General features: G+C 38.1%; 2 protein-coding genes across 4 annotated transcripts; one reads left to right on the top strand and one right to left on the bottom strand.

The window, feature by feature from the left end:
• The first annotated feature begins 14,060 nt into the window (after window positions 1–14,060).
• LOC139129053 (uncharacterized) lies at window positions 14,061–16,951 on the top strand. Of its 2 annotated transcripts, none has more exons than XR_011551493.1 (3): window positions 14,061–14,332; window positions 15,283–15,411; window positions 15,878–16,949. XR_011551493.1 is itself a non-coding variant. In XM_070694725.1 (3 exons), exons 1-3 carry the CDS (start codon window positions 14,128–14,130, stop codon window positions 16,382–16,384), a joined length of 837 nt encoding a protein of 278 aa, XP_070550826.1. In that variant the 5' UTR covers window positions 14,061–14,127; the 3' UTR covers window positions 16,385–16,951. The 2 variants fall into 2 exon arrangements, 1 of the variants encoding a protein (XP_070550826.1); XM_070694725.1 differs by having other exon boundaries at window positions 14,061–14,328; window positions 15,878–16,951.
• A 1,535-nt stretch (window positions 16,952–18,486) lies between these two features.
• LOC139129047 (uncharacterized) lies at window positions 18,487–24,493 on the bottom strand. 2 transcript variants are annotated; one of them, XM_070694719.1, is made up of 7 exons: window positions 22,289–23,950; window positions 22,076–22,164; window positions 21,080–21,850; window positions 20,499–20,581; window positions 20,032–20,137; window positions 18,929–19,139; window positions 18,487–18,574 (listed from the first exon to the last, which is right to left on the bottom strand). In XM_070694719.1, exons 3-5 carry the CDS (start codon window positions 21,180–21,182, stop codon window positions 20,045–20,047), a joined length of 279 nt encoding a protein of 92 aa, XP_070550820.1. In that variant the 5' UTR covers window positions 21,183–21,850; window positions 22,076–22,164; window positions 22,289–23,950; the 3' UTR covers window positions 18,487–18,574; window positions 18,929–19,139; window positions 20,032–20,044. The 2 variants fall into 2 exon arrangements, with proteins under 2 accessions (XP_070550820.1, XP_070550819.1); XM_070694718.1 differs by lacking the exon at window positions 22,076–22,164 and adding an exon at window positions 24,084–24,493 and having other exon boundaries at window positions 18,488–18,574; window positions 22,289–22,355.
• Between the last annotated feature and the right edge of the window lie 265 nt (window positions 24,494–24,758).

Genomic DNA, 24,758 nt, shown 5'->3' with positions numbered 1-24,758 from the left:
GAAACGGTTACTACTCTGACATTTTGATGCCCCAGTCAAGAATGTAAGATGTCCACAAGTTTATCACGAAAATACCACAAAAGATGCACTCGACATTGGCGCCCGACATCGCCCGACGCGATAGGCTGCGCCAATGTCCTTATGTATCCTTTGCGGTATTTTTGTAATAACCTCATAATATTAGTACTTTGTACTTGAAGTAATTTGAGAGAGAGAGAGAGAGAGAGAGAGAGAGAGAGAGAGAGAGAGAGAGAGAGAGAGAGAGAGAGAAAGAGAGAGAGAGAGAGAGAGAGAGAGAGAGAGAGAACACTTGCTTTTTGTGAGGGACTGTCGGACCTTGGATATAATTAAAATAAACGGAAACGGCAAACTAAACTCATTGCCTTTCAGTTTACCTGTACGGCTGCTGAAAATAAAAATAATTATTATACATCTACCATCGAGGACAATAGAATTTTGCGTACGCTAACAAAGCCATACAGAACGCCCGTTCCGTAGCACGAACGGTTTCCAGGCGAATCTTCCCCTACGGCTGTATCTGCGCGTTCACTGTTCATGCTGTTGAACGGTTTAAAGGGACCCATCGGACGAGTGCCAGAACATATCTCGCGCGCTCTGTACCGTATGTACGTGTGTAGCGCACACACTCCAAAACTTCAAGTTTTGTTTCATCTCCGGGTTTTATATACCAACACACACACACAACATTATTACAGTGTGTGGATACGCTGCCAGCCAGGTCAACTGCATTCACAGTTTTTGACGTTGATCAATGGTTTCAATTCCTTCGTGTAGCTTCCGTTTGGCGTCATCGTGTTTTCTTCAAATCGATATTGGATTTGGCATCTTCTAGACAGTCTCTACTTTCATGTTGTGCTTAAATGGTCTTCGTTAGCTTTTCTTTAAACCTTGGCGCTTCTGAGTATTTAACTCTCTTGATTTCGGTCATCTGTTCCATGTTCGCGGCCTCCTGAGATTCTTGTATTTCCCGCTTCATCAACTGCATCTTGTCCGTCACTAGTTGATTGATGGAGGTCAGCAAATGGTTGTTGTTTGACTTGATTATTTGATGGAAATCCAGTGAAGAGTTGTTAGTAGCATAAGCAGGCGGTCTGGTTTCCGATTCAGTCATGTTTAAGTCACAAAATAGGGAAATGTGCCAGCGAAGGTGAAAGTTATGTCGTACAAAAAACTTCAGGTGCGTGTCTGACCCTGGCAGAGCGTAGACTGAATATAACCACACTTTTCCTATCAATCCAACACACGTGATATACCATCACAGCGCCCTCACAATACACCAAAACAACAATTTCTCCCTATACCATGTAACTTGAGAAATTATAAGAAGTGCGTCCGATATAGCGTTCCATATTGGCGCGATAAAATTGGAAGGAAAATTGTTGACATATCAAGAAATCGGTCACTAATCTGAAAATTCGATGCCGCTGTCAGGAATGTAAGATGTATAATAATAAGTTTATCACGAAAATAACGCAAAGGATGCACTCGGACGATGGCGCCGCGCATCGCTCTCCGCTTCGCGTCGGGCGATACGCTGCGCCAATTCCTCGTACATCCTTTGCGGTATTTTCGTGATAACCTCATATAATAAGATTCCATATTGCCAAAGCGTATGGCTGCATTTTGTAAAGCGATGGGTTGAAATCTCACTGCGACCTAAAATGTCTAAACTAGAAAACACTGATATGACACTACTGCAGGGACACATATTGTTCTTTTAGTCGATATTTATCAATGCCTCATTAATTCCTTGGCTGGTTTCATCTGATCGTCGTCATCGAAGCACAGCAGTTACTCTGGTCCATAATGATATGTTCATCTTTTGAAATTGTACTGATGTATCCAAGAGCGAGGCAAGGCCCTGAGTGTATTCCTGATATTTCCATACGTTGGTGTGTCGCCCGAGTGAAAACATCTACCAATATATATTCAAAACTATGACCCATTGTAACGAATATGTTTTAAAAACTGGGGAATTAGCACCTTTGATCTGCTGCATGTAAAGGAGCTTCTAAGGTCTTGGATTTTTTGTATGATTATCAACCCATGCTTAGTTTACTACATATAAAATTGCCCTTTTTAAGCGATTTTTTTCTATAAAAAGTTACCCATTAGTGGTGTACATACTGTTACACCTTTCTATGGAAATATCCAGGAACATGGCTATCGTTCTGAAAGGTCCTGTAAATGGAATTCTAGCCATTTGCTATTCTTTAATAAACATTGACCGATTCAAGAGAAATGGGGTAATGAAATTGGCAACACTTTGGAAGTGAATGAAATCAGTGTTTAAGGTAGTATGCGCCTCGAAAGTGAAAGACTTAAATTTTTGCTCAAACTTTCCAGAATGAAACAATTAGTTCTTTTACCATTATCAACAATAAAAATCCGGGGTCACCATGCAAATTTTGGAACAAGCGAAACAAATAACCCAACATTTCGCGATATTTGAAATTCAGCATGGCTATTCCCGTGTAATCTCTATGGGGAAAACTAAATTTTGGATTTAAAAAAAAAAGTGAGAAAGAGAAAGGTTTTATTTCTCCAGCTTTATTTCTCCAGCTTTAAAATGAGCCCCTACAAGTGATAGATCAGAAACGACATGTAGTTTGATAAGACATTCGATGTTATTAAATATTATTATTGAGCCCCCACAAGTGGTAGATTAGAAAAGAATTGCAGAAATTTGAGAGTCCGACTATCTGTCCCCGAGGCGGGTTCTACTCTACGCAGTGATTCGGAAACGGGTTGACTGACAGGTGCAAGATTAAATAACATCCACCGTCTTATCAAACTTCATATCGTTTTTGTTTGTTGTTTGTCTGAGTAACTATGGCACAATGCTCGTCAAATGCATACTCCAAAAGTTTGAAATAATCCTAAACCGACAACAGTACTGTAGCTATCACTCAACGTTGCTCCTATTACATCAATACTGGTAGTACGTACTTACGTATTTGCCTAAATTTTAGCAAGAAAAGTTGATACATCTATATTTTCATAGCCTGCGACAAAAATATAAAATTAGAAACTTTGAAAGAAAAGCCAACACTACAGGAAATACACAGGGACACAAGCACTTCCTCAGATACAAGCAAAATCTCAGTGGTCGCGTTGTTGTATTACAAGGGTGCCATCAGTGTTGCAACATGCATGTAATCTTTGGTCTTCGAATTCCGAGCTCTGGGCCGTCTGGCATAAATTGACCCGTGCCCCGGGAGATTGCTATTTACTTATTTTTTTGAAAACTAACAGTTACAAAGAGAGCATTTCGAATCATATATCCAGGGAAGTCATACCAAGAATATATTACAACTAAATGCAACACATGCATCAGAGAAGAGAAAAGTTATGTCATTCTCTTTTCCATAAATTTTGAACTACTAAATCAACCCAGTCTCCATCAGAAAAACTCGTCACTCCAAACAATGCGATACTTCCAGGTGTCTTACACAAATGTTTATGAATAGTTTCATCCCCTAGCTCTTGAAACTTATCAAAAAAGCTTTCCTTTTCATATGTTTGCGCTTTCAGAACCACTTATTGTCTTTTTATGACTCTTAACAGAGCAATTTTAATGTGCACCATTTAAATTGTGTAATTTTTTAATTGTAAGAATTCAACCTGTATGTATTTGTATTAAATCTTGTTGCAAAAAATTTACATAAATGATATAAAATATACAAAAAAATACATTATTTCTTTTCTGTTGAAAATTCGTAGTCTTATGCTGTTTTAATTCATTTCTACTACTTTGTGATGTTTGTATCTTGAGAAATTGTCAGGCATTTGCCCATCAAATACGATTTGCTTGCATGCTATTGATAATGTATTGACAACATGCCTCCATCATATCGGCATATTGATTTAAGACGGAATTCAGAATGTATAATGATTTGTACTGTCAAATAAGCAACTCATATTTTGTAAAATTTAATCAAACAATACGTTAAGATTCTGTTTTGTACAGTTTTAAAAGTACAGATTTGAAGACAAAAAACATACAATGCAACAAGGGTAGACGTCGAACATTGAATGCATTTCACACACTGGTTGGGGTCATGGTAAGTGACCGGCTTTGTTTGAGCTTTCAATAGAATGGTTTCGTTGCTATTCAGTGTATACCTGTGAGGTCGCTATTCAGTGCGTAGGTTTACACTTGTGAGGTCGTATTCACTACATGTCTGAAACAACCCAGTTGGTCACATGTCAGAGGTCAACTATTTTAAGAAACCATAGAGTGTTGCTTTTAAAAAACCACATAATATCTTTTCTCATCAGGGATCAACGTTTGATTTTCTAATAGTCATACTACAGCTCACAAGAACCTGGTACGATGATACCAGTTTCTCCTCATTCACCTATTCATACAAGATGGCATGACAGGACGTAGACGAGACAAAGTGCACACAACGACAGTTCTCTATGCATGATCGACATGTCATTATTGATCTTACTGTTGTACGTGCACAGCCTGCCTACAATTATGAAAGACGTTCATGTGAAATATTGAATATTCGTAATAAGTACCGATTTATGTAAATTAGTAAAATTTCATCTGTAAAATGTACAGAGATTAAGTCGAAACGATAATATATAAAATCAGTGAACAGGTAAACATATGCCTTATTTTAGGGTCATGCTAGATCACTCCATTGTTCCAGTTTTCAATGGAATGTGAATTGTTTTGTGGTATTCGTTATTCAAAGATTAGGAATGTGAGTTTAAACTTCAATTCAAATTTTGCCTAAGGCTGAATCCTTTTACGTCGGTCGAGAGTTTTGTTTCTTGCTTGAGTCCTCAAACACACAGACATCATCTAACGTTCGGCCACTGAGATATATAGAATAAGTTACAATAGTGTTAAAATTTAAGCAAACAACAAGTTAAAATTCTGTTTTGTTCAGTTTTATAAGTACAGATTTCAAGACAAACGTCATAAACACGATTGGAACTAATTCGGGATAATTAAATGGTAAAGTAATGTCGATTTAATATACAAATGTAGTCTCATCTGCTTTTCTTTTTACATTACACACTTGTTTTTATGAGTAATTTGTATCATTGCAACATTCAACTATCTTGCACCTAACACTTGTGAGAAATTGTAAAAATATAAAAATCCAATTATCCCAAATTAGTTCAAATCGTGTTCATACAATTCAACCAGGGTAGACGTCGACCATTGAATGCATGTCACGCACTGGTTGGGGCATGTTAAGTGACCAGCTTTGTTTGCGCTTTCAATAGAATGGTTTTCACAAGTCTCTTCTATTTCGCTATTCAGTGCGTAGGTGTATACCTGTGACGTCGTCGCTATTCAGTGCGTAGGTGTATACTTATGAGGTAAAATTCAGTACACGTCTGAAACAACCCAGCAGTTATTGTTTGTGGTCAGTTGAGGTCAACTATTTTAAGAGACCATAGGGCGTTGCTGTTTACAAACCCCATAACATCGTCTATCATCAGGGATCAACGTTTGATTTTCTAATAGTCATAATACAGCTCACCAGAACCTGGCACAATGACACCAGTTTCACGTCATTCACCTTTTCATAAAATATGGCATGACAGGACGTAGACTTTACAAAATGTGCACAGCGTCTGTTCTCTACACTGTTAAAAAAGCGGACGCTAGACGGGTCTTTACGCGTTCAAAATGTACATGTCGATGTTCAAATTTGAACGGCTAGTGTTCATATTGTTAACACTAGTGTTCATATTATTAACAATGATGTTCTGAACTTGAACACGTAGTGTTAACAGCCATCTCCTTATAGTGTTCAAAAACTCAGCATTACAGAAATTTTACAGTACAGTGAAACTATTGACAATCTTTAGTGTTTTTCACTTTACTGTGGCTATATTAGATTTACTACTGCCTCGCTACCGGCAAACGTACACGGATTTTGATGTAACGAATTTCCTACTAAGTGAAAAATATCTCCGGTCTAAAATTGCTGAAAGCATGCTTTTTCTAAAAAAGGAAGTATACAAAATAATTTTACACGTTTATTACGGGTTAGAATTTTGAAATTTTGAAAAGAAAATCAGATAACCACCATGAACGTTTTAATGTTAACATCGGCGTGCAATAGGCGTTCTACTCCTTAACACTTTGTGTTCACGTTAGGTGCCTTTCTTATCCCATCATGCATCAAAACGGAAGTTGCGACATTTTTCTTGTAAACGCACGCTGAAGTCGTGATCGTGTGGAAGCAAGACCAAAACGGGTAAGTTTTCTCTCCAAAATTGTAAAATGTGTTACATTTTGAAGCATCTGTATTTTTATCCTTTGAAATTAATTGCATTGTACCTTGGAATAGCTAAAATACGCGAAGAAACCTGTTTTCTTTCAGTGGCTGGTATACCATACAGTAGCTGTGAATAGGCAGCGGTACTTTGGGCCATCATCGCCTATCGATCGCACTCGGGTCAAGGGTCATCGCCATAGAACTGTGAGGATAACCGTTGACCCAAGTGCAATTGATACACCATGCACAGTAACACTACGTAATCACGGCTAACACATACATGTCTTTCACTAGGCACAATTGCATGTAAAACATCAGCTAAACTTCGCAGAGTATACACTATATTGTTTTAGAATATGAGAGTCGGCTTTTTTACCTTTCACCAGTTGATGACAAGAAGAAGCCAATATTTGTAACAGTTTTAAAAAAAGAGGCACTGTATATGGAATTCTCCCCTTTTCTTAACCTAATCAGCCCCTTGTCATTCATTTAAAGTCTCATCTCGCTATATCACCTATTGTTGCATTATTTTCAGATATGAAAAGTTGGATTTAACTGGAAATCGAAGAGTTGATACAAAAGCTGGTGGTACAGAAATTGAAGAAGATGAGTGTATAGTTAGCTTTCTGGAAACAAGCTTGAGAACCTCAGTTCATCCCTATAGACTCAAACTTTCAAGGGTCAGTAACTGAATTTTGATAAGTTTTTGTATTTTTGTTCTTAATTAATCTAAGCTTTGGTAGCACGCTATGATCAACTAAATGTTGCTAGAGAATAAGCTTTCACAGACATGTAGTCTCACTTATCAGATGCAAGGTTGGAATGAACAATTAAAGCTGGAAGCGACAGAAAATTTGTATCTCAAAACTTACCGGCCTGTTAGCTTTGATATTTGCTACACACGTTCTTAGGGATGATCTTAATTTGATAAGTTCAAATTATATGAAACCTTTAATTGTGTATTTTTGCAGCTTTTTACCATTTTTGGTCTGACAATCCTTAAGTGAGCTGTCGCAGATTCTCTACATAACACATTGAGGACTTTCGACCGCTAGGTCGCTTGTTGTATTCCTATATTGGTGAGAAAATGGCTAGTATTTTGTTTGTTGCCATTGGTTTCAGGCGGCACTTTCCTTTCACAAGCCAAATTTAGTAAGGACTGAGATTCCAAAGTTCAACATCAAATGCTTGTTGATACACAGAACAAAACTAATGAAACAAAGTCAAAATTAGGTAATATGTTTTTAATTTCTGAGAAGTAGACTTTTTGAAATGTCACTGATTTATTGCAGGGTTTATTTAAAAATATTACAAACAAACAAACTCTTTTGTTTATGAAGGACATTTTTGGACAAGGAAATAGGTTTTACACTGCCAAGGACGCACTCTCCCCACTTTGTTCATGTTGTGCCTCACTGTGACAGTTCGACAACTTGACATGTTGTGTTTACTTTAGTGTCGACAACTATGTATCATGTGCATTAGAGAAGCCTTGACTATACTTTTCAAAAATGTACAATTGTTTATACAAGAGGCAATGTCTTAAGAAACCGTCTTACAACAGTGGAGTATTCATTTCATATATACGTGTCAACACAATAAGTAAGCCAAATTTGAGCTTTTTCAAAAGATTATTTTGTGCGTTTTTAACAAGTGTGAACATAAAACGTAATTTAAGTAGATCCTGCTTTGTCATTACTTTGTTCGTATTATTTAAAACAATCTACAGGGTTTATGGGAATTTTCTTCTATTTATGTTTTCGATAGGAAGGTGTTAACATCGTTGGCGTTTGCCTCTGACAAACTTTACAACGTGGCTATATTTATTATCCCATTTTACACTAAATTATTGTATTTTACTCAAGGAATTTATGTGTAATTTTAGAATAAAAATAATTTTACTGAATATCAGTGGTCTGTTTTGTTATTTCCAGGCTTTAACACCCCCTGAACGCCCAAAATTAAAGGTGTTCAACCAGTGCATATCATGTGTTCTATCCTTTAACACATTTATCGTTGAACGGCGTCCATGCGTTCAAAAAGTGTTACATCCCTTTGAACGCGTAAATGCGTTCAATTTTTGAACACATTTCATGTGCAACGTGTGTTCAGATATGGAACACATGGTGTTCAATATAATGTCTGATGAACACACAGTGTTCAAATTCTGCACACGTGTGTTCAAAAATTGAACGTTGGTTGAACACGTAAGTGTTAAATTTCTGAACGTCTAGACGCGTTCAAAAAGTGTTACAAAAAGGCGTTTAATTGGTGTTCTATCCTTGAACACTTCACTTTACAGTGTAGTTCCGATCTCCGCTTTCATCTACCGCGAAAAGTTTTCTAGATGTTCTCCAAAATTCGGGTTCTGTAAAATTGGAAAACATTTTGTTACTATTGAAACTTATAACTACTTTTAAGACAATGTCACATTATATGATATAAAATACTGTTTACACTTACAGAACAAAATATTTTCCAGTTGATAAGAAAATCAAAATCATTTAAATCGTGGTAACAGAGCGGTTTTTCAAAAACAAATGCTTGCTTTTATGAGACAACTGCGAAAAACACTATACAGTATGCCATTAACGCCACGTACGCATGGTATCGTAGCGAGAACCAAATTCAATGTTGTCAATCCTGCTCACAATCTTACAGCTACATGTGTATAGACATCTGCTGTGCTATCGAAAAACACGGCAACTGATACTAATTCAGCGCTATGTGAAAGCATCGGCATTGAAATTTATTCCAATATTCACTCTAGGAAACTTTATATGCAAGTAAACCGCCAATATTCACATTGAAACAGAATGCCGAACTACAAGCAGACAGATGTCCCTAAAACATGACAGCGTCCCCAAAAGAATGATGTATCCGTTCCCGCACTGACAAATTGAATTGGCCCTGGAAGGAATTTTCTGCAGTAAGTTTATTTTGAACAGCGTGTCCTGTTCTGTATCTTGTCAGCAGATATGCGACGTCGTCACAATCAGTTGCCAGTTTTTGCTCGGTCATTGCCTAATTTGGTGTCACTTAATTACTTACTACTGAATACCATATGAAATGTCAGCTTGTTATTTATTCTCCCGGGGCCATGGTTTTACAGAATTAGCCTAAAGCACGACGTACGTACCTGCCGTGACGGGGCCGTCCCCGATTGGAGTATGTGTGCGGTCCAATACCAGCATAGATACGTCTTCATCCCAATTTACGGCAGCTCTTACTTTATTCGATAACTTTCCATGCTGCAGTTTTCTTCCTCCAGGGAAACAATAATAACGTTGTTGTCACTCAACCAATCTGAATCATACGATAGATGGACGTCTTTATCTATGACCTTTGGTTTAGGAGCACTTGCGCCCAGTAAGCCTGGTGGCCGCATTCCAAGACCCCTCGACTGTGACGCCATACTTTTATTAGCGGCCATTGCCGAAGGGAGATTATCCAGGCGATAATCGCTGGCCTCTGATCTCGTGTACAGCGGAATCACCATCATCAACAAATTTACAGAAATTTACAGAAATTGTAATCACTGGCAAAATGGTACACCTAAGCTATGATGACAAATGTTCAACTCTAAATTCACTCAGTGGTTGTGTCTGGCTTTGTTGTGTTAGATGCAGTCTTTTCTAATCATGTCTCGGAAGTGTATGTGTGTGCAAATCCTTGTACTCACATTGATTATTTTCTGATTCAGCAAAAAGACATTTCGTTTCAAGCGGGGGAGGGGAGGGGTCGCAATCAAAACGAAGAGATTACGTTGTCATCCGTCAGCTGTTATTCGGTACCTACAGTGCACCAACCTCAAGGGCATACCAAAACATGCAATTATGCGGCGATTTTAAACAGCGCCCTCGACTGGCATGACTTCTCCTTACTTGTCAGCAAGTTGACTCGTACAGAGAATTTCGGTCATTACATGCGACCTGCCAAACTTGAGATGAAACGAAACTATGCACTGTCACTCATCCTATTTAAGGCCCTAACCGTTTATTCCTCTACCTCAGACTTTAACTCCCATGCTGAGACCCTCCGGCCGATCAAGACGACGACATCATAGCTGACGTTTTTCTGTCTATTCTCCAAAGCAGTGCACACCACCGGGAACGGCTACATGCAAAAGTGCGTCGGTAGACGTACGGTGGAGTGCACTGCTTATGAGAACAGGCAGTTATCAAACGTCGGCTGCGATGTTGTTTTGATATGCATTACAGTCCCCTGGCTGAGACAAAAAAATGTTAGGGCCTCAAATAGAATTAGGGGCAACATATAGTTTCGTTTTTAGCCCTAGCCCGGGGGGATACTCCCATAGAAAGGTGAACGGGTATGTGCCGCCTGAAAGGGTCACTTTTTCGCTGACAAATCCCTAAATATGGGTCGACTTTATTGGAAAAAATCCCTAAACATGGGTCGTAAACACAGCGAACGTCCCTAAATTGTTACATGGATTAGAATAACGGTGTAAAATCCTCAAGATCCATCCCTCGGGCCGGCTGCGCCGACCGTGTTAGGCAATGCGCGTATGCGGTGATGTGGTGACGCGACTCTCGATAGAGAACCTTCTCTGCAGTGACGTGACCCAGGTTGACCCCACAGAAAGATTGTTACTTAGCAAACAATGTCGTCAGTTCCTGTGCGTTTGATCCTTGGAAGTCATCTGTCATGGCGGCTTTTGGTGTTTAAGGTGTCGCAGGAGGTTTTGCTAGTGGCATTTAAACATTTGAGTTAGGATTCCATTTAAATCCCCATAGTTTAAGTTATAATAAACCCCCGGAAATAAACCTTGATCTTTTATTCAAATGTTACAAAACAGTACGAAGCTGTGAAAGATATCGGGATTTGATTTCATTCATATGCTGTCGTCTGCATGGCTTCCTCGGCATGGCTTCAAGTCACACATAGCCGGAAAGATGAAATGTGCTGTGACGAGCGAGCTCAGAGGATATACTGTGCCGTTATTGTGATTTTGCATATTCTCAAAAATGAATCACGCTACACAGTGAAAATCAATTTCTGTTGTTTTTTTTTTATGACTGGTGGTAATGTGGGCTTATATAGCACAGTGGCAGTAAAGACATTGCATGCATTAAGGGACTGGTCAGTTTCTTCGGCCTAGGGGGCGGGGCCGGTGGATTCATGGGATCACCCTGTTTTTGATTTGGTGATAGGGGTCACCATGTTTTTAAAATGCCAAATAGGGGTCAGTGTGTTTTGGATTTTGACATGGCCTCATAGTTGCGTAAAATGCATCAAGTCAGCCACAAATTTCATCATTAAGTAATTTGTTGCAGTTTTAGGCACGGCTTCGGGCGCATAACTTTAATAATCAGACACAATTTTCAGCATACTCAACTTAAATATATCAGACATACATATATCAGAGACATATCATATCTGTATGTTCAATACCCGGGTTCAATATTTTTCAGTGTACTCTGTGAGCGCATTATTAATTAATATCAGACATTTTTCAGCACGCCCTTCCAGCTGATGACTTAAATATATAGGACATATATATCAGAGATATCAGGATGTTTCATATTTTTGATGCGCCCTTTGGGCGCCGTATTTTAATAAATCAGATATATATATATCAGAGATATCTTGATGTTTGCTAAGTGAAAGTGAACCATTATGAAATCTGCAGTTCATATGAAAAGCATGACAAATTCATGACAAATTCTTTTGTTTTGTTGTATGTGAGCCACGTCTAAGACACAACGAAAGCACTGTTTAAGTCTCTGCTAAATGTCCAATGAATTAGTCAAATGTCACCTCAGATGCCACCAGAGAACGACATTTAAAAATTTCATTTTTCGCCTTGCGAGAGGGGGGACACCCCCTCTCGCACTCCCCCCTCGGTCGCTTCCCTCCCTTGCTGTCTACTTTCTTAAATTACCTGGCTACTTTTAAATATGAGGACAACACTTTCTGAGTATAAGTTACATGAACATCTGTATGTAAGCACATATGTAAGTTTTAATCAGATAAATGATAAAGTGATGCCACACCCAAATGTGGCTGCCCCATGTGAGTTTTTAAACAGACAGTGAAACCAGTGCATAAACCCATAAGATTTTACAGACCAACGTGTTTCCATCCAATAGATCGCATGGAACAGAATATACTTCACTGAGACAAGGTATTCTCTGTTTTCATTGTAATATGATAAGATTTGGAAAATTGCGGGAAATTTAAGATTAACTTATTAGACTATGTAAAAATTTCTGGCAGTTTGAAACAAATTATTGTTTTCATGACAATGCAAGGTAATATCACTTTATTGGTAGAAATCAAATAATATCTGAAATTATTGGAAATGTTTGAACTTGAACAAATTCAATGACATTGCAGCTCACACAGTACTGTAGATTTCCCATAACTCATTGCGATTTGTATCCTCGGAGATACCTGAGTGAAGTCTGCCATGTCTCCCATGTGTAGACAAATTCACGGACTATTTATCAAAATTTTGAAAACGTACATTTATGAACACCATTCCTCTAAATTCTCATTTTAAATGATTAGGAAAATTATGCATAATTGAGAAAGGAGATAGCATTTTTTGTAAAATTTACCACAGATTGTGTCTTCAGCAATACAGAATAATGTGATGGAAAGTAGGGAGACTAGTTGCACCTGTTTTATGAAACAAAAGGATATTGATTTTTTGCAATGGAAGTGACAAAAGAAATTTGCATGCTACGTTTTCTCAGAGAATGACCCCTTCAGTTTGTCATCAATCGCTGCCCAAAAAGCCAGGCATTTGTAAAACCCAAAGAATATGACTTGTATGGTTGTTTAGTGGTTATTTTGAAACTTCACTGAAGTATCTAAACGTACTTTTACTAGATATTATTTAAAAATTATTCTGATGCTGCACACAAGTGCTTACATGCAGAACTGAAAAGTTTTTTAGAAAATTAACCGTCGAGGATACAAATCAAAGAGAATTGTGGGTAATTTATTGTACTGTGGCTCACGGCCTTTAATACTTTTGTTTGCTAGTATTCTACTTGACAACTGGTCGGCTTATTTTCTTTTTTGGTCGCTGCATTTTTCTCTAACTATGGGTCTGATTTTGACAAAAAGTCCCTAACAATGGTCTATTTTTGACAATACACATGGGTATATGTTTTAAACTTGGGCCGCACACTCCCGTATGAAAATATTGAGATTACCCCCCCCCCCCCCGGAGCCCTAACTTAACAACCGTTCGCAGGCCGGGCTTGCGTGTACTGACCGGATTTCCTTATATATGCTATTTTCTATCAAAATTCATGAATTTTCTGCGTTTGTCCAAGCTCCTAAGTGTAGCTCCTATCATCATCATGCAGTAAAATGCAAACCAAGATTCGCACACCCTTACATACTCACTATCCCTATGAGCACAGGCGCCACCGTAGTTGACTAAGTGTATAGTACAATTCTACTATACACTAGTCAACTACGGTGGCGCCTCTGTATACGAGTACTTTTCGTAATCTTTATTAAAATAAACAACTAGGAGCCTTGATCCCCGTGTTGTAACTGCTGACCCGATAGTCTGGTCCCCTGCCCTTCTTTTACTGCTGGCTGCGCTGCTCAAAAATATGTGACCTATTTTTGAGCAAAAAGAGATGACCTATTTTTGAGCAAAAATAGGTGACCTATTTTTGAGAAGACCAGTCAGTTGTGATAGTGGGGCGGGGGACCAGAGAGTGCGCCCTCTTTTGGTAATTTTGTCCATACCCTACGTTTTAGCAGATCTAATATTACCAATAGATGGCGTACTTTAAAGGGATATAGTCGTCACGTTTGCGGCTGCGCGTATATTGATGTTTACAAACATTAATTTCCCCAAAACATGGCGACGGCCGATGGAAGCTTCGCACTGACAGAGGTGGAAGAAGCCCTTCTTAGAGTAAATGAGCCAAGGTCGTGCAACTGTTCAGGAGTGTGCGCTCGGAAACGGGGACGGGGTGCATGTCCATGCAAAAGCATGGATGAATACTGCAATAGAGCTTGCACTTGCGGAAAAAAACGTGCATGTGTGAATAGACTGCCCGTAAGTAAGTATTAGAGTTCACTGCTGTTTCAGTGTCTTTTATTGTCTGCACACTATATTCTTATGGGGTCCTGATCCTAAACTTGCTTGTTTTATTTAGAAAGGGTGCACTAAGATCTGAAAATGCAGTTGTTTGGTAGGCTACAAGCCTCTGTGCGTACGTACGCGCTTTCTTTATACCACTTTGAAACTGTCTATGAGATCGAGAATGAATGCAGAAACCGCGGTAGCGTGTGGTGCGTATGCTAGCTGGCAGAGGAGACTTGCAGCCTGAAAGCGACTGTATTTACATATCACGATGTTGCATTTGTGCAGCAAAATAAGGTAGAGGGTTTGAACATCATGTAGGATTATGTGCCAGATAAGTACAGAGCTATAGACCCGTGCTGTTCTGTGTGGTATATTGCCCTTCACAAAACTCGCGCCATTGCTACCAGCACAGGCTCTTGACTCAATGCAGGCGAACCGCTAGTCGTCACTGATTTGTATTTATTGCATCAGTGACGGCTAGCGGTTCGCCTGCATTGAGTCAAGAGCCTGTGGCTACCAGTGTTTGTGACGCAAAAGCAAACATGTCTGTATTTGTTCTGTAATTTTCTGAGTTTTGTACAGACAGACTTATGGCAGATACGCCACAACTGGACACATGCATAAAAATCAGTACTTTTAGGGACTTGATCAATGAGAAATTGAATACATGTAAGTGAAAGTCAATGCTAACTGTTCATCAGAAGTGGTATCTCATGGAGGGAACACCATTTCAAGAACAACAACACAACCAACCCCTCGCGTAGGAGATATTTCTCCAATGAAAGTAATACAAAGTTAGGAATAAAATATGAGCCCTTTACTATAATTTTAAAAGTAATGTCAGCAGATGTACCCATGATTTTTTTCTGAATGACATGTGTTTATGACATTTACATGCAGTCTGTGATGATATTGTTTGTGCAGGACTCAACATCAGAAGAAGATGAGGAGGACAGATCAGCTGACACATCACGGAAAAGGTCTAGGGAAAGTCATGAGTCTCACCATCTAACAGCAGAAGAAATGATGGAAGAAAATGAAAGACAAATGAAGGTGTTTGACCTATTATTGATATATATATAAAACACTGCTTGATATACTTGATATGAATTTGAATTTTTGCAACATTGTGTAAATTTTGTCACATTATAGAGTGCTCATGAATTTTATAATTTGTTCTTACATTTTGTGATTTCCTGATAAAATGCCTGCTTTCCTTGATAACCATCTATCAAATGTATTAGCACTATTTCAAGTTACTCAATAAACAGAGCAGTTTTGCCCAGACTTTGACAGAGCAAAGTGTGTCAATGTTGATTTGTTGCTTGCTCAGAAAAACAAATTTGTCTGCAAAATGTGAGTTTCAAATATATGCCCATGCCACTTTTGGTAAAGGATTGGAAATCTTTTAAACTTTGAACATGACACACCAAAATGTACATTAATCATCAAAACAATAGTGTATCTTGATATTTGGCAAATTTTTTTAGTTAAACTTTTTGATTTTACAAACTTTCAGGAATTTGTACAGCAAAAAACCAAAGAAGAATTGGAATGTTTGACATTAGAACTGCTAAGGCGACAGCCTGGAGCATGGGCTGATTTGCAGCAGCAATTACCTTACCCGGCTCCTCAACCTGGACCTAACCCCGGCTCCAGTCCTCCATGGTGCAAGTGTGGTCAGTGTCAGGATATGCCCACACAGGCAGAGAAAAAATGCTGTGCTACACGTCAAAGTCAAGGATGCATCACTAACAAAGGCTTGTTCAACTACCTTGTCCTTGACGCAAATGTCTTGGAACTGGCAATGCGTTGGAATGCAGACACATATGCTGAGGAACATCAGAGAGACAACGCCTGTTTTCGTCACTTTGCATATCGACAGTATATTTACTGGCAACATGGCAGGCTGGGTGCTGGGAACCGCCGTGTTGTCCCTTCATGTTGTGTTTGGGCGATCAGAAGAAAATTTCCAAGTCCAAATAACATATATGTTGGCTATAGGGATGGAGAAATACAAGACTAGGGCAAATTTATTAACTGACCATTGAGTTTCAAGAAAGGGTGTTTATATCTACAAATTGCAACAGTTGTTTGTACAGGATTAGAATGCATATATTTGTGTGTGTGTGTGTATGTATGTACACACACCATACATATGTATATACACTGCCACATTCATACATATTTTACTTACACACATACATGCATGTATGTGTGCATACATGCATGATACAGGCATATTTGTATGATGTAAAGATGTATACATGTGGCAGTGTACATATGCATGCATGCATGCACGGCAAAAAATCACCAACTCTAAAGTTTTGTATTCCCCAGAACATGATAGCAGTCCCTACATATTCATGACACATGTAAACTCTGTGTACATCAAAATTCATCTTTCCAAAACTGCTTGTTTGGAAATTTCTTATCAAAAAGTGGTGACATTTTGAAATGAATGTTTACTTTATACCATTACCACTTTATATTTTGTGAGTAAAATGTTTACAGCTATTTTTCAGTGATACATGTATGCACAATTGCCTGCCGTGTATGCAACATTTCTCCTTACAAAAATTGTCATTGCTGCCATATATAACAGAAGTTCTATGCTGTTGTAAAATTATATTTTGTTTTATTTTCTTTTTGTACTTCGTTATACGTCTCTTAGTGACAGTTAGGGTTGAGTGCCACTTTTGATTTCATAAACCACTCTTGATCTTACATCCTGGTACTTCTGGTCATACATGGTTGTTCAAATCAACATTATGGTGCAAAAAGATAAATGTTGCTTTTGATACACTGTTGTAATACATCCATGACATTAGTGAACAAACAGTTAGATTTTTAGTTTTTATTCAAACCAGTGAATTAACACTAACAAATTCCATAGCCAATATAGTTGCATATACAGATCAAGAACAGGGTATTTCAATACCATATAGAGATTTTCGTTTTGTTAGAAGATCATGCTATAACACTGGCTGCATTTAGTATGGACTTGTGAAAATTCTGACATTCTGTTTTGTCCTTTTGACAAAACACTGTTTCAATGTCATATCAAACACAGAAATTATCAGATGATGCCAACACATTGAGTTTATTTTGGTGAATTTTACTCCTTTTGAGTTTATTTGGTGAATTTTACTCCTTTTGAAAAGAACATGTAGCATGTGTATCTGCTGCAATGCTCAAATGCATGAGAATAAATCATGTTTATGATAGATTGACATTTGTCTATTTGTCTATGTTGTCTTTTGTTGTTCAGGAACAACACACAGGATGAGAAACTTTGACAATGTCTTGACAAGAAAATAGAATATTTCCTACAGAAACTGTCACACAAACTATTATACAACATGTGCATCCTTGCTAGTGCACAAAAGTGAGTTGTCATTTTCACAAATGTAAGTAAACTGCTGAATCTGTGTTTATTGAGAGTGTCCAATGTCCAATGTATAAGGCAAGATGTTCCTTCGTATCTGAGATAGATATCCTTAGACGGACTCTTCTGATGTTGTGGACTTCGCAAACCTGCTCTTATGAGCCTCTACTAACTAAGTCAGCAATATTTGGAGGGTTCATCATTGACAGTCTGGTATGTAGATGACAGGGATCATTTTCAGCTGGTGGAACATATTGAGATAAATGACCTTCTACTCCAAGGCGCATTTCAAAAATCTGCTGCTGAATGTCATTTATGTAGTCATACTTCTTTTGGCTACCACAGGTACTGGATAAAACCTCTTTGACATCTTTGAATACTTGCAATAGTACCTGCAAAAGAATGTAATGATATTTATCAGTGATTTGACCTTGGTTCTATTCAGGGAGGGGGGGGTACTCCCATAAAAAAGGTGTATGTGTATGTGCCACCCAAATGGGTAACTTTTTCATGAAAAAATCCCTAAACATGGGTCAATTTTTCTGAAAAAATCTCTAATTATGGGTTGATTTTTCATACAAAAACCCCTAAACATTGTTTGATAAAAGGCAAACCTTAACATGTAACAGAATACTGACATATCCCACTGAACAACAGTATGTTCCATGCAATACAGCTTAAACCCTGTGAACGCTACATATCAGTGTAATGTAACAGTTTGGACTTAAAATTTTGAGGAAACAAGCAATAAACACTTACGAATATGAAAGGCGCTTTGGTGCATACATCAAAAGATGGCTGTGGAAGGATTCTAAGAATCCAGTATGTCTGAAATAAAAAAAGGATACATTTAAAATTTGCATGCAGTAATAATGCTAAATATCATACGCATCCTAGACCAAAACAAGCAAGATCGTTTTTCACTTGTATATTTTTGAATGAAATGCTGTTTCTGTGTAAATGTATATGTAAATCAAGCTGTGTGGTAAAGTGATACAGGCTTGTTATGGATACTGGTGATATGGAATGACAAATACTGATTTCACAGCAAAATCACAACAAATAAATTTCTTAGCATACTAATATTGACACTTGCATAAGTGGCATGTATGTTCTGAACTTCGAAAATTTTCATTGCAGTGATAGACAAAATTTTCATTACTACAAAATATAAACTTTTACCGAAAGTTGACATAGTAAGGGATATTTTCATTAGACGCTTGTCTTCTACAATCTTTCACAGTGCTACATGTGACGGTGACCCTTTTATCAACCATGGTATTCGTTCACCATCACTGAGCGGACCATGTCCACACTTTCCATATGTTCCATCATGATTGAGAATCCACTCATGTTCATCAACTACATGGTGAAGTATGCCAAACCAAATGGCCTGAAAGAATATACAAAGAAATGCAAACTTGCATAAGTATTATAAAGATTAACATAAATTGAGGACTGCCAGTTGCAGGGTATCTGTGTATCTGTTGCAGGGTATCATTCAGGGCTCGCAATTAACTTTTTTTCCCTGGTAGTTCACGTGGACAACCATTTTCTGAAGTTGGTAGTCCAGTGACAATGGTTGGTAGCCCATGCATACTTTAGTTCAGGGATATCTTTTTTCATTAACCAGACAAGAAAAAGCTATTTTTCAAGATTCTGCCCATAAAGTGAATTTTCTAGTCATTTGCTATGAATATTGCACACCTTTAATACCCAAGGAAACAGGTATAATGGACGTTAGTGATACTCAAAAGTTTGGTGACCTATTGACAACTCAAAATTCACTCTCAGAGTTGTATGCAATTCTGATAGTCGTCATGACAATGATTCGACCTTCTCAGCACTGAGACATATTGTAGCAGGTCTAAAAATAGACAATGGGCTGTCTGTAGGGAGGAGGCATATAATTTCTGTGTAATTGTGATTGATATATATGATCAAAATGCATTTTCATTGGCTATCACTTCCTGTGCCTGTCATTCAAGTATGGCAGTACAGATATAGAAACTTTGTTGTAAAGTTCCGCCGCATGGTCGTCTTCTTCAGGCCTTTCTTTGTCCAGCTGGGTTTGACTGCATTTAGCTGGTCCTAAAGTGACAGACCGGACATGGCACGCCAAATACTGACTGAATTTTATGTCCCAGGCTTTGGTAGTCCCTTTGGGCTACCATTTAATGGATTTTGGTAGCCCCAGAGAAAAGTTGGTAGTCTGTGGACGCGAGACTACCGCTAATTTCGAGCCCTGTCATTGCAGGAAACAAAATCAGCATTAAACAACATACCTTCATCTTTCTCTCACTGCCATTGCATTCCTTTGCGGCATACCAAAAATGATTCCTCAATGCATTTGCCCAGGGTAGTAGATCCTTGCAAGCTTTGTTTGGATGCCTGCCAAAAAATTAGACAATGTTAAAGAGTTTTGTTTTTTGTTTTACTTTGGAAAGAAAGAGTCTGGTTTTCAAAAATATTTTCATTTACATTTTTAAAATTACAATGAAAAGTTTCATGACTATTTGCACCTATTAGCAGTCTATTGCTGTAATAAATGCAACTTTCCATTCAGAATGTCAACTTTCATTAGCAAATACTATAAAACTAACAAATACTGCAAGTTAAAAGTGTAACAAGTTTTCTTTCACGTTACACTTAAATTTGATAATCAAATACTGAAAATAACTCATCTGATGAACAATATTACCAGTAGGTTTGCAATGCACTATCATGTAAATAAAATCTAACACTATCTCACCTCTAAGATTTTCTTGTGAATATTTTTGCCCCCATGCCATATGTCCCAAGAATGCTTGATTTCTGAATATTTTTCACAGTGTCCTGAAATTTGGTAAAAAATGCTTAGTCAACATAACATAACATATATGATTCAGTGGATGAACAAATGCTGTTATTGTATAACACTATAAGTAATACATGTATTTTGAAGACCAGAATTATGGCACCCTAGGCAGATAATCAAATTACACACTTTGCTCATAATAATTACAAACAGAATTGTCTGAAGACTGTTGCATAACAGCTACACTGCAATACAGAGACAAAGATTGCATGATTAGAGTTTAGAGAAATCTGTCCATTACCATTTGTACCATTCTTGTACTTTGTACACATTTACAGAAAGTTTGTGTTTGGTTGTGTGCATACACCACTACACTGAAATTTAGGTGACATGTGGAGCACACACTAACAGTGTATACTACAGTGTGGTGTTCAGTCAAATAAAAAGTGTGCTCATAGTTCCCTTTATACAGTGAAAATTGGTGTTTCAAATAAAGCAGTCACAAACTAACAATATACATATTGACCACAACTTACGCATGGCTGCTGCTATCTGTGTATGAGCGTCAGTTATCATTTCTCCAATGTCCAGCATTCCTGTCAACTTATCCATAGATCTGTCAAAGCCCAAACGTTCCATATTTGGACTTTTTCCATTAACTTCTCGCACATCAACAGTCTCTGTGTGGAGAATAACCTGCTTGGATGTGTCACCCACATTATATGACAGATACTGGCTGAGTGTCCTGGTGAGTCATTACGACCATCTCCACACAGAACCACCTTCTGTCCATGAAAAGATCCTGTTAACTCCAACTGCATGGCTTCCCAGTACTTCTGAATGGCGGGAGCTGCATACAGTTTTTGTACCCGTAAAAATGTACTGGCAGAGATACAAGCTATATTGGCAAACCTAAAGAGCAGTTCAATCTTCCTGAAGCTATTCCCAGACAGTAAGATACAGGCAGCAGTTTGTAGGTTGCCAGCAAAGATGCCATCAAAACGAGGTTGAGACTGCCATCTTCCACCAAGATGACCTGCAGAACAACTCCAAACAACAGTAAGTGCAGTGCCTACTGTTGTTGTACTGTATAAAAGTCTCCTTTGACATCCCTGCCGAGCACACATATCCCCATAGGCACGTTTCAGCAAGTTAGTATTGCTGGAACAAAAGCCAGGCACTTCTTTGCAATAATTACATCCATGGCATTGGTCACATCATCTCCAGCTTCTGCAGCACCATTGTCATCTGTTCCATACTGTTCTGTATCAAAGACAACTTCCTCAAGCGACATGTTCTTGTCATTTCTGAAGAAATGATTGAATAAGTATGAATTTACTAATAGCCAATATCAACAACAACAACTGCAAATTAGTATAGCGTGCATTTTTTAAGTTCAAAAGACTACAAAGGAACTCAGAGAGATCAATCAACATTTTTGCCTGGAAAGTTGACATTGAGTAGCTATCTTACATTTACATCCAGGGAAAAAAGATAATAAATGTATCAGCACCCCAAGGAGGGTAACTAACCCTAGAGTTCTGAAAGAGACAGCAAACTCTCTTTCGTCTCATCTTCACTGGCAGTATGTGTGTCTTCAGATTCACTGTCACAGCCAATTCTGGTACAAGTAAAATATTATAAATACATTATAATATCAGTGGAAATTTAAGAGTAGATGCTAATGATATCACTGTGAAATATCAACGCAACATTTATTTCAGTGAAAAAATCAAGTATCGTACCTCACAGATTGTCCACATGATTTTACTTGCATAGGAGTAGACGATGCAAGAGGAAGAAAGCTTGAATCTGAAATTACAAACAAAATTTGACATTCGTTCAATATACACAAAGTATTCTATTGTATTTCATTGTTGTATGTGTAGTACCATAATTCTCTTTCAATAGTACATTGATAGTCTGCCCATAAAAGTATAAGCAAATTATTAGATTATTAATTAATAATATAAAGTGCTATTTATGATTAAAAAAACAGGAATGTATAGTACATACCTATAAAAAAGGTAAAATAATTGATTGAAATTATTGTAAAATTTTAAACATAAAAATCAAAATGATCTACACAGCATGCTAACAGTTCTGATATACGAAATACATGCAAATTAATCCTCCATTGAAAAGGATAAATTTATACATGTATACCATCCAGATTTTAAAGTTTAAAAAAAATTTTAGTATTCATTTACTGTTTACAAAGCCATGAAAATTGGTTTTCTAATCAATAGGCTAGTCAAAATATGCAACTCTACATGTGTTCTTATATATTTTCTTGTGTGGCTCAAATTTGACTCTTGCAAATGCCATTTTGGTAAGCTCACATTTTACTTGCCAAAACATATGTAAAATTGCTAACAGTAGATTATCAAAATTGAGTTATCCTGGGCAATTTTATAGTCTTTATTTGAGCTCTGTTTCCAAACAAATGTAAATGTACATTACAACTATATATATAAATATATAACTATATATAACTATATATATATATATATATATATATATATATATATATACACACACACACACACACACACACACACACACACACACACACACACACACTGTTTTGCACATACAATTACCTGATTCCCTGCTTTTAATTGGTGTAGGAAAACTACAAAAAATAGTCAACAATAACTGGTCATTTTGTAATCTGTTGAACACGGAGACACTTTTCTACAATATAAGCTTACTTGCACAAAGTAATTTCCAATAATGTCAACAACAACAACAACAACAACAACAAATCAACAAATGAAATATAAATGGACTGAGTCCAACTTTTTGGGACACGTTTTGATTGATTGATCGATTTGTTCAAAATCAACTTGGAAATTATGTACTTCATTAGATTATTACCACATCGCCATACACATGGATTCTTGACACGTAAATTTCACAAAGTGTCAACAGTCATGTAAAGTTTCGCGTATATTGCGTGTGACGGTGCCCGGCTATGGCAGCGCCGTCTGCCAAATCGTCCGGCTAGCTTGTGACCTGCACAAGTTGTACAATTATAGCCTGTTGAAATGTATCGAAGTGGTTTTTGTGGTGGAGAATTGAAAAAGGAACAGTCAAAGCCAATGTTCCATGGCAATCCATGCCGGGTCCATGTCACACAACAACTACGAGCGACAACATAAGCGAGGGAGAACACAGAAATATCGCACACACTGTGACAGTCTGTGTACGCGTACACGGTGAACATGCCGTCCCAGTAGCTCTGCATAGCAGGGCTGTGTGTTACCGGCGTTATACGGCCTCCCACCCCACCAAAACCCTGCAGATTGCCATAGACAAAACCGCAGGTAGCTCCTCGGTGGTAGGAGGCCGTATAACGCCGGTAACACACATCCTAGCTGCAGTACAGTAGCTCGAGGTTTTGCCAGGGTATTTGGGTCGGACGACCCAAATACCATGGCAAAACCTCGAGCTACTGTACACTGCAGCTACACACAGCCCTGAAACGCAGAGCTACCGTCCCAGGAAAGACTCACCTTTCTGTGTTGGAAGTATTACTTCCTGCACGTTGGATTCCTTGTCCTAGTCCTGCTGCTATCAATGTCGTGATTGGAGACCTTCTTCCCAGTTTTCTCCTATGGATCTCCTGCCCGTACTTCTCGGTAAACATGTACATTCCCGTTCACTATGTGGTAAAGGATTACATTCTCGGCAAAATAGGCGATGAATTTCGAGTAAATGTAATGAAAACACAGCGTTAGATTCTTGGTTATAGTTCACGGATTTCGCATCTATCCACTTGGGGTAAGATCTTCCCAGATACACTTTTGTTGCGTCCCTCGTTTTGTAGGCTTTCGCTTCGGCCTCTGTCACCAGTTTCGGTGGTTTGAACACTGGACGGGATGGGTAAGCCGCCATTTTAAAAGTTAGGATAAGCGCGAGGCATGCTGGGAGCTGTACCTTATCAACGACGCCGTAGTATGGGACCCATATCACACAGCCGCAAACGTGACGATTATATCTGTTTAAATGCTAGCTAATACAACAATCATACTAAACAAGAATACTCCAGGCAAGTGTTGGGGGTCAAAGGTCAACTTGTTTTATTTTGAGTTGACAGGCTACCAAGCCAAATGCGCCAACCCTGAACCACAAAGAGAACACAAGGAAATACAACATTGTTGAGAGCTTGACAACAATGAACAATGTAGCAAAGGCAGATAATGAGGGTGG

The sequence above is a fragment of the Ptychodera flava genome, unplaced genomic scaffold, assembly GCF_041260155.1.
Source record: "Ptychodera flava strain L36383 unplaced genomic scaffold, AS_Pfla_20210202 Scaffold_87__1_contigs__length_454918_pilon, whole genome shotgun sequence".
Taxonomy (NCBI): Eukaryota; Metazoa; Hemichordata; class Enteropneusta; family Ptychoderidae; genus Ptychodera; species Ptychodera flava.
The sequence above is the reverse complement of the archived record's forward strand: the minus strand, read 5'-3'. Positions and strand labels throughout refer to the sequence as shown.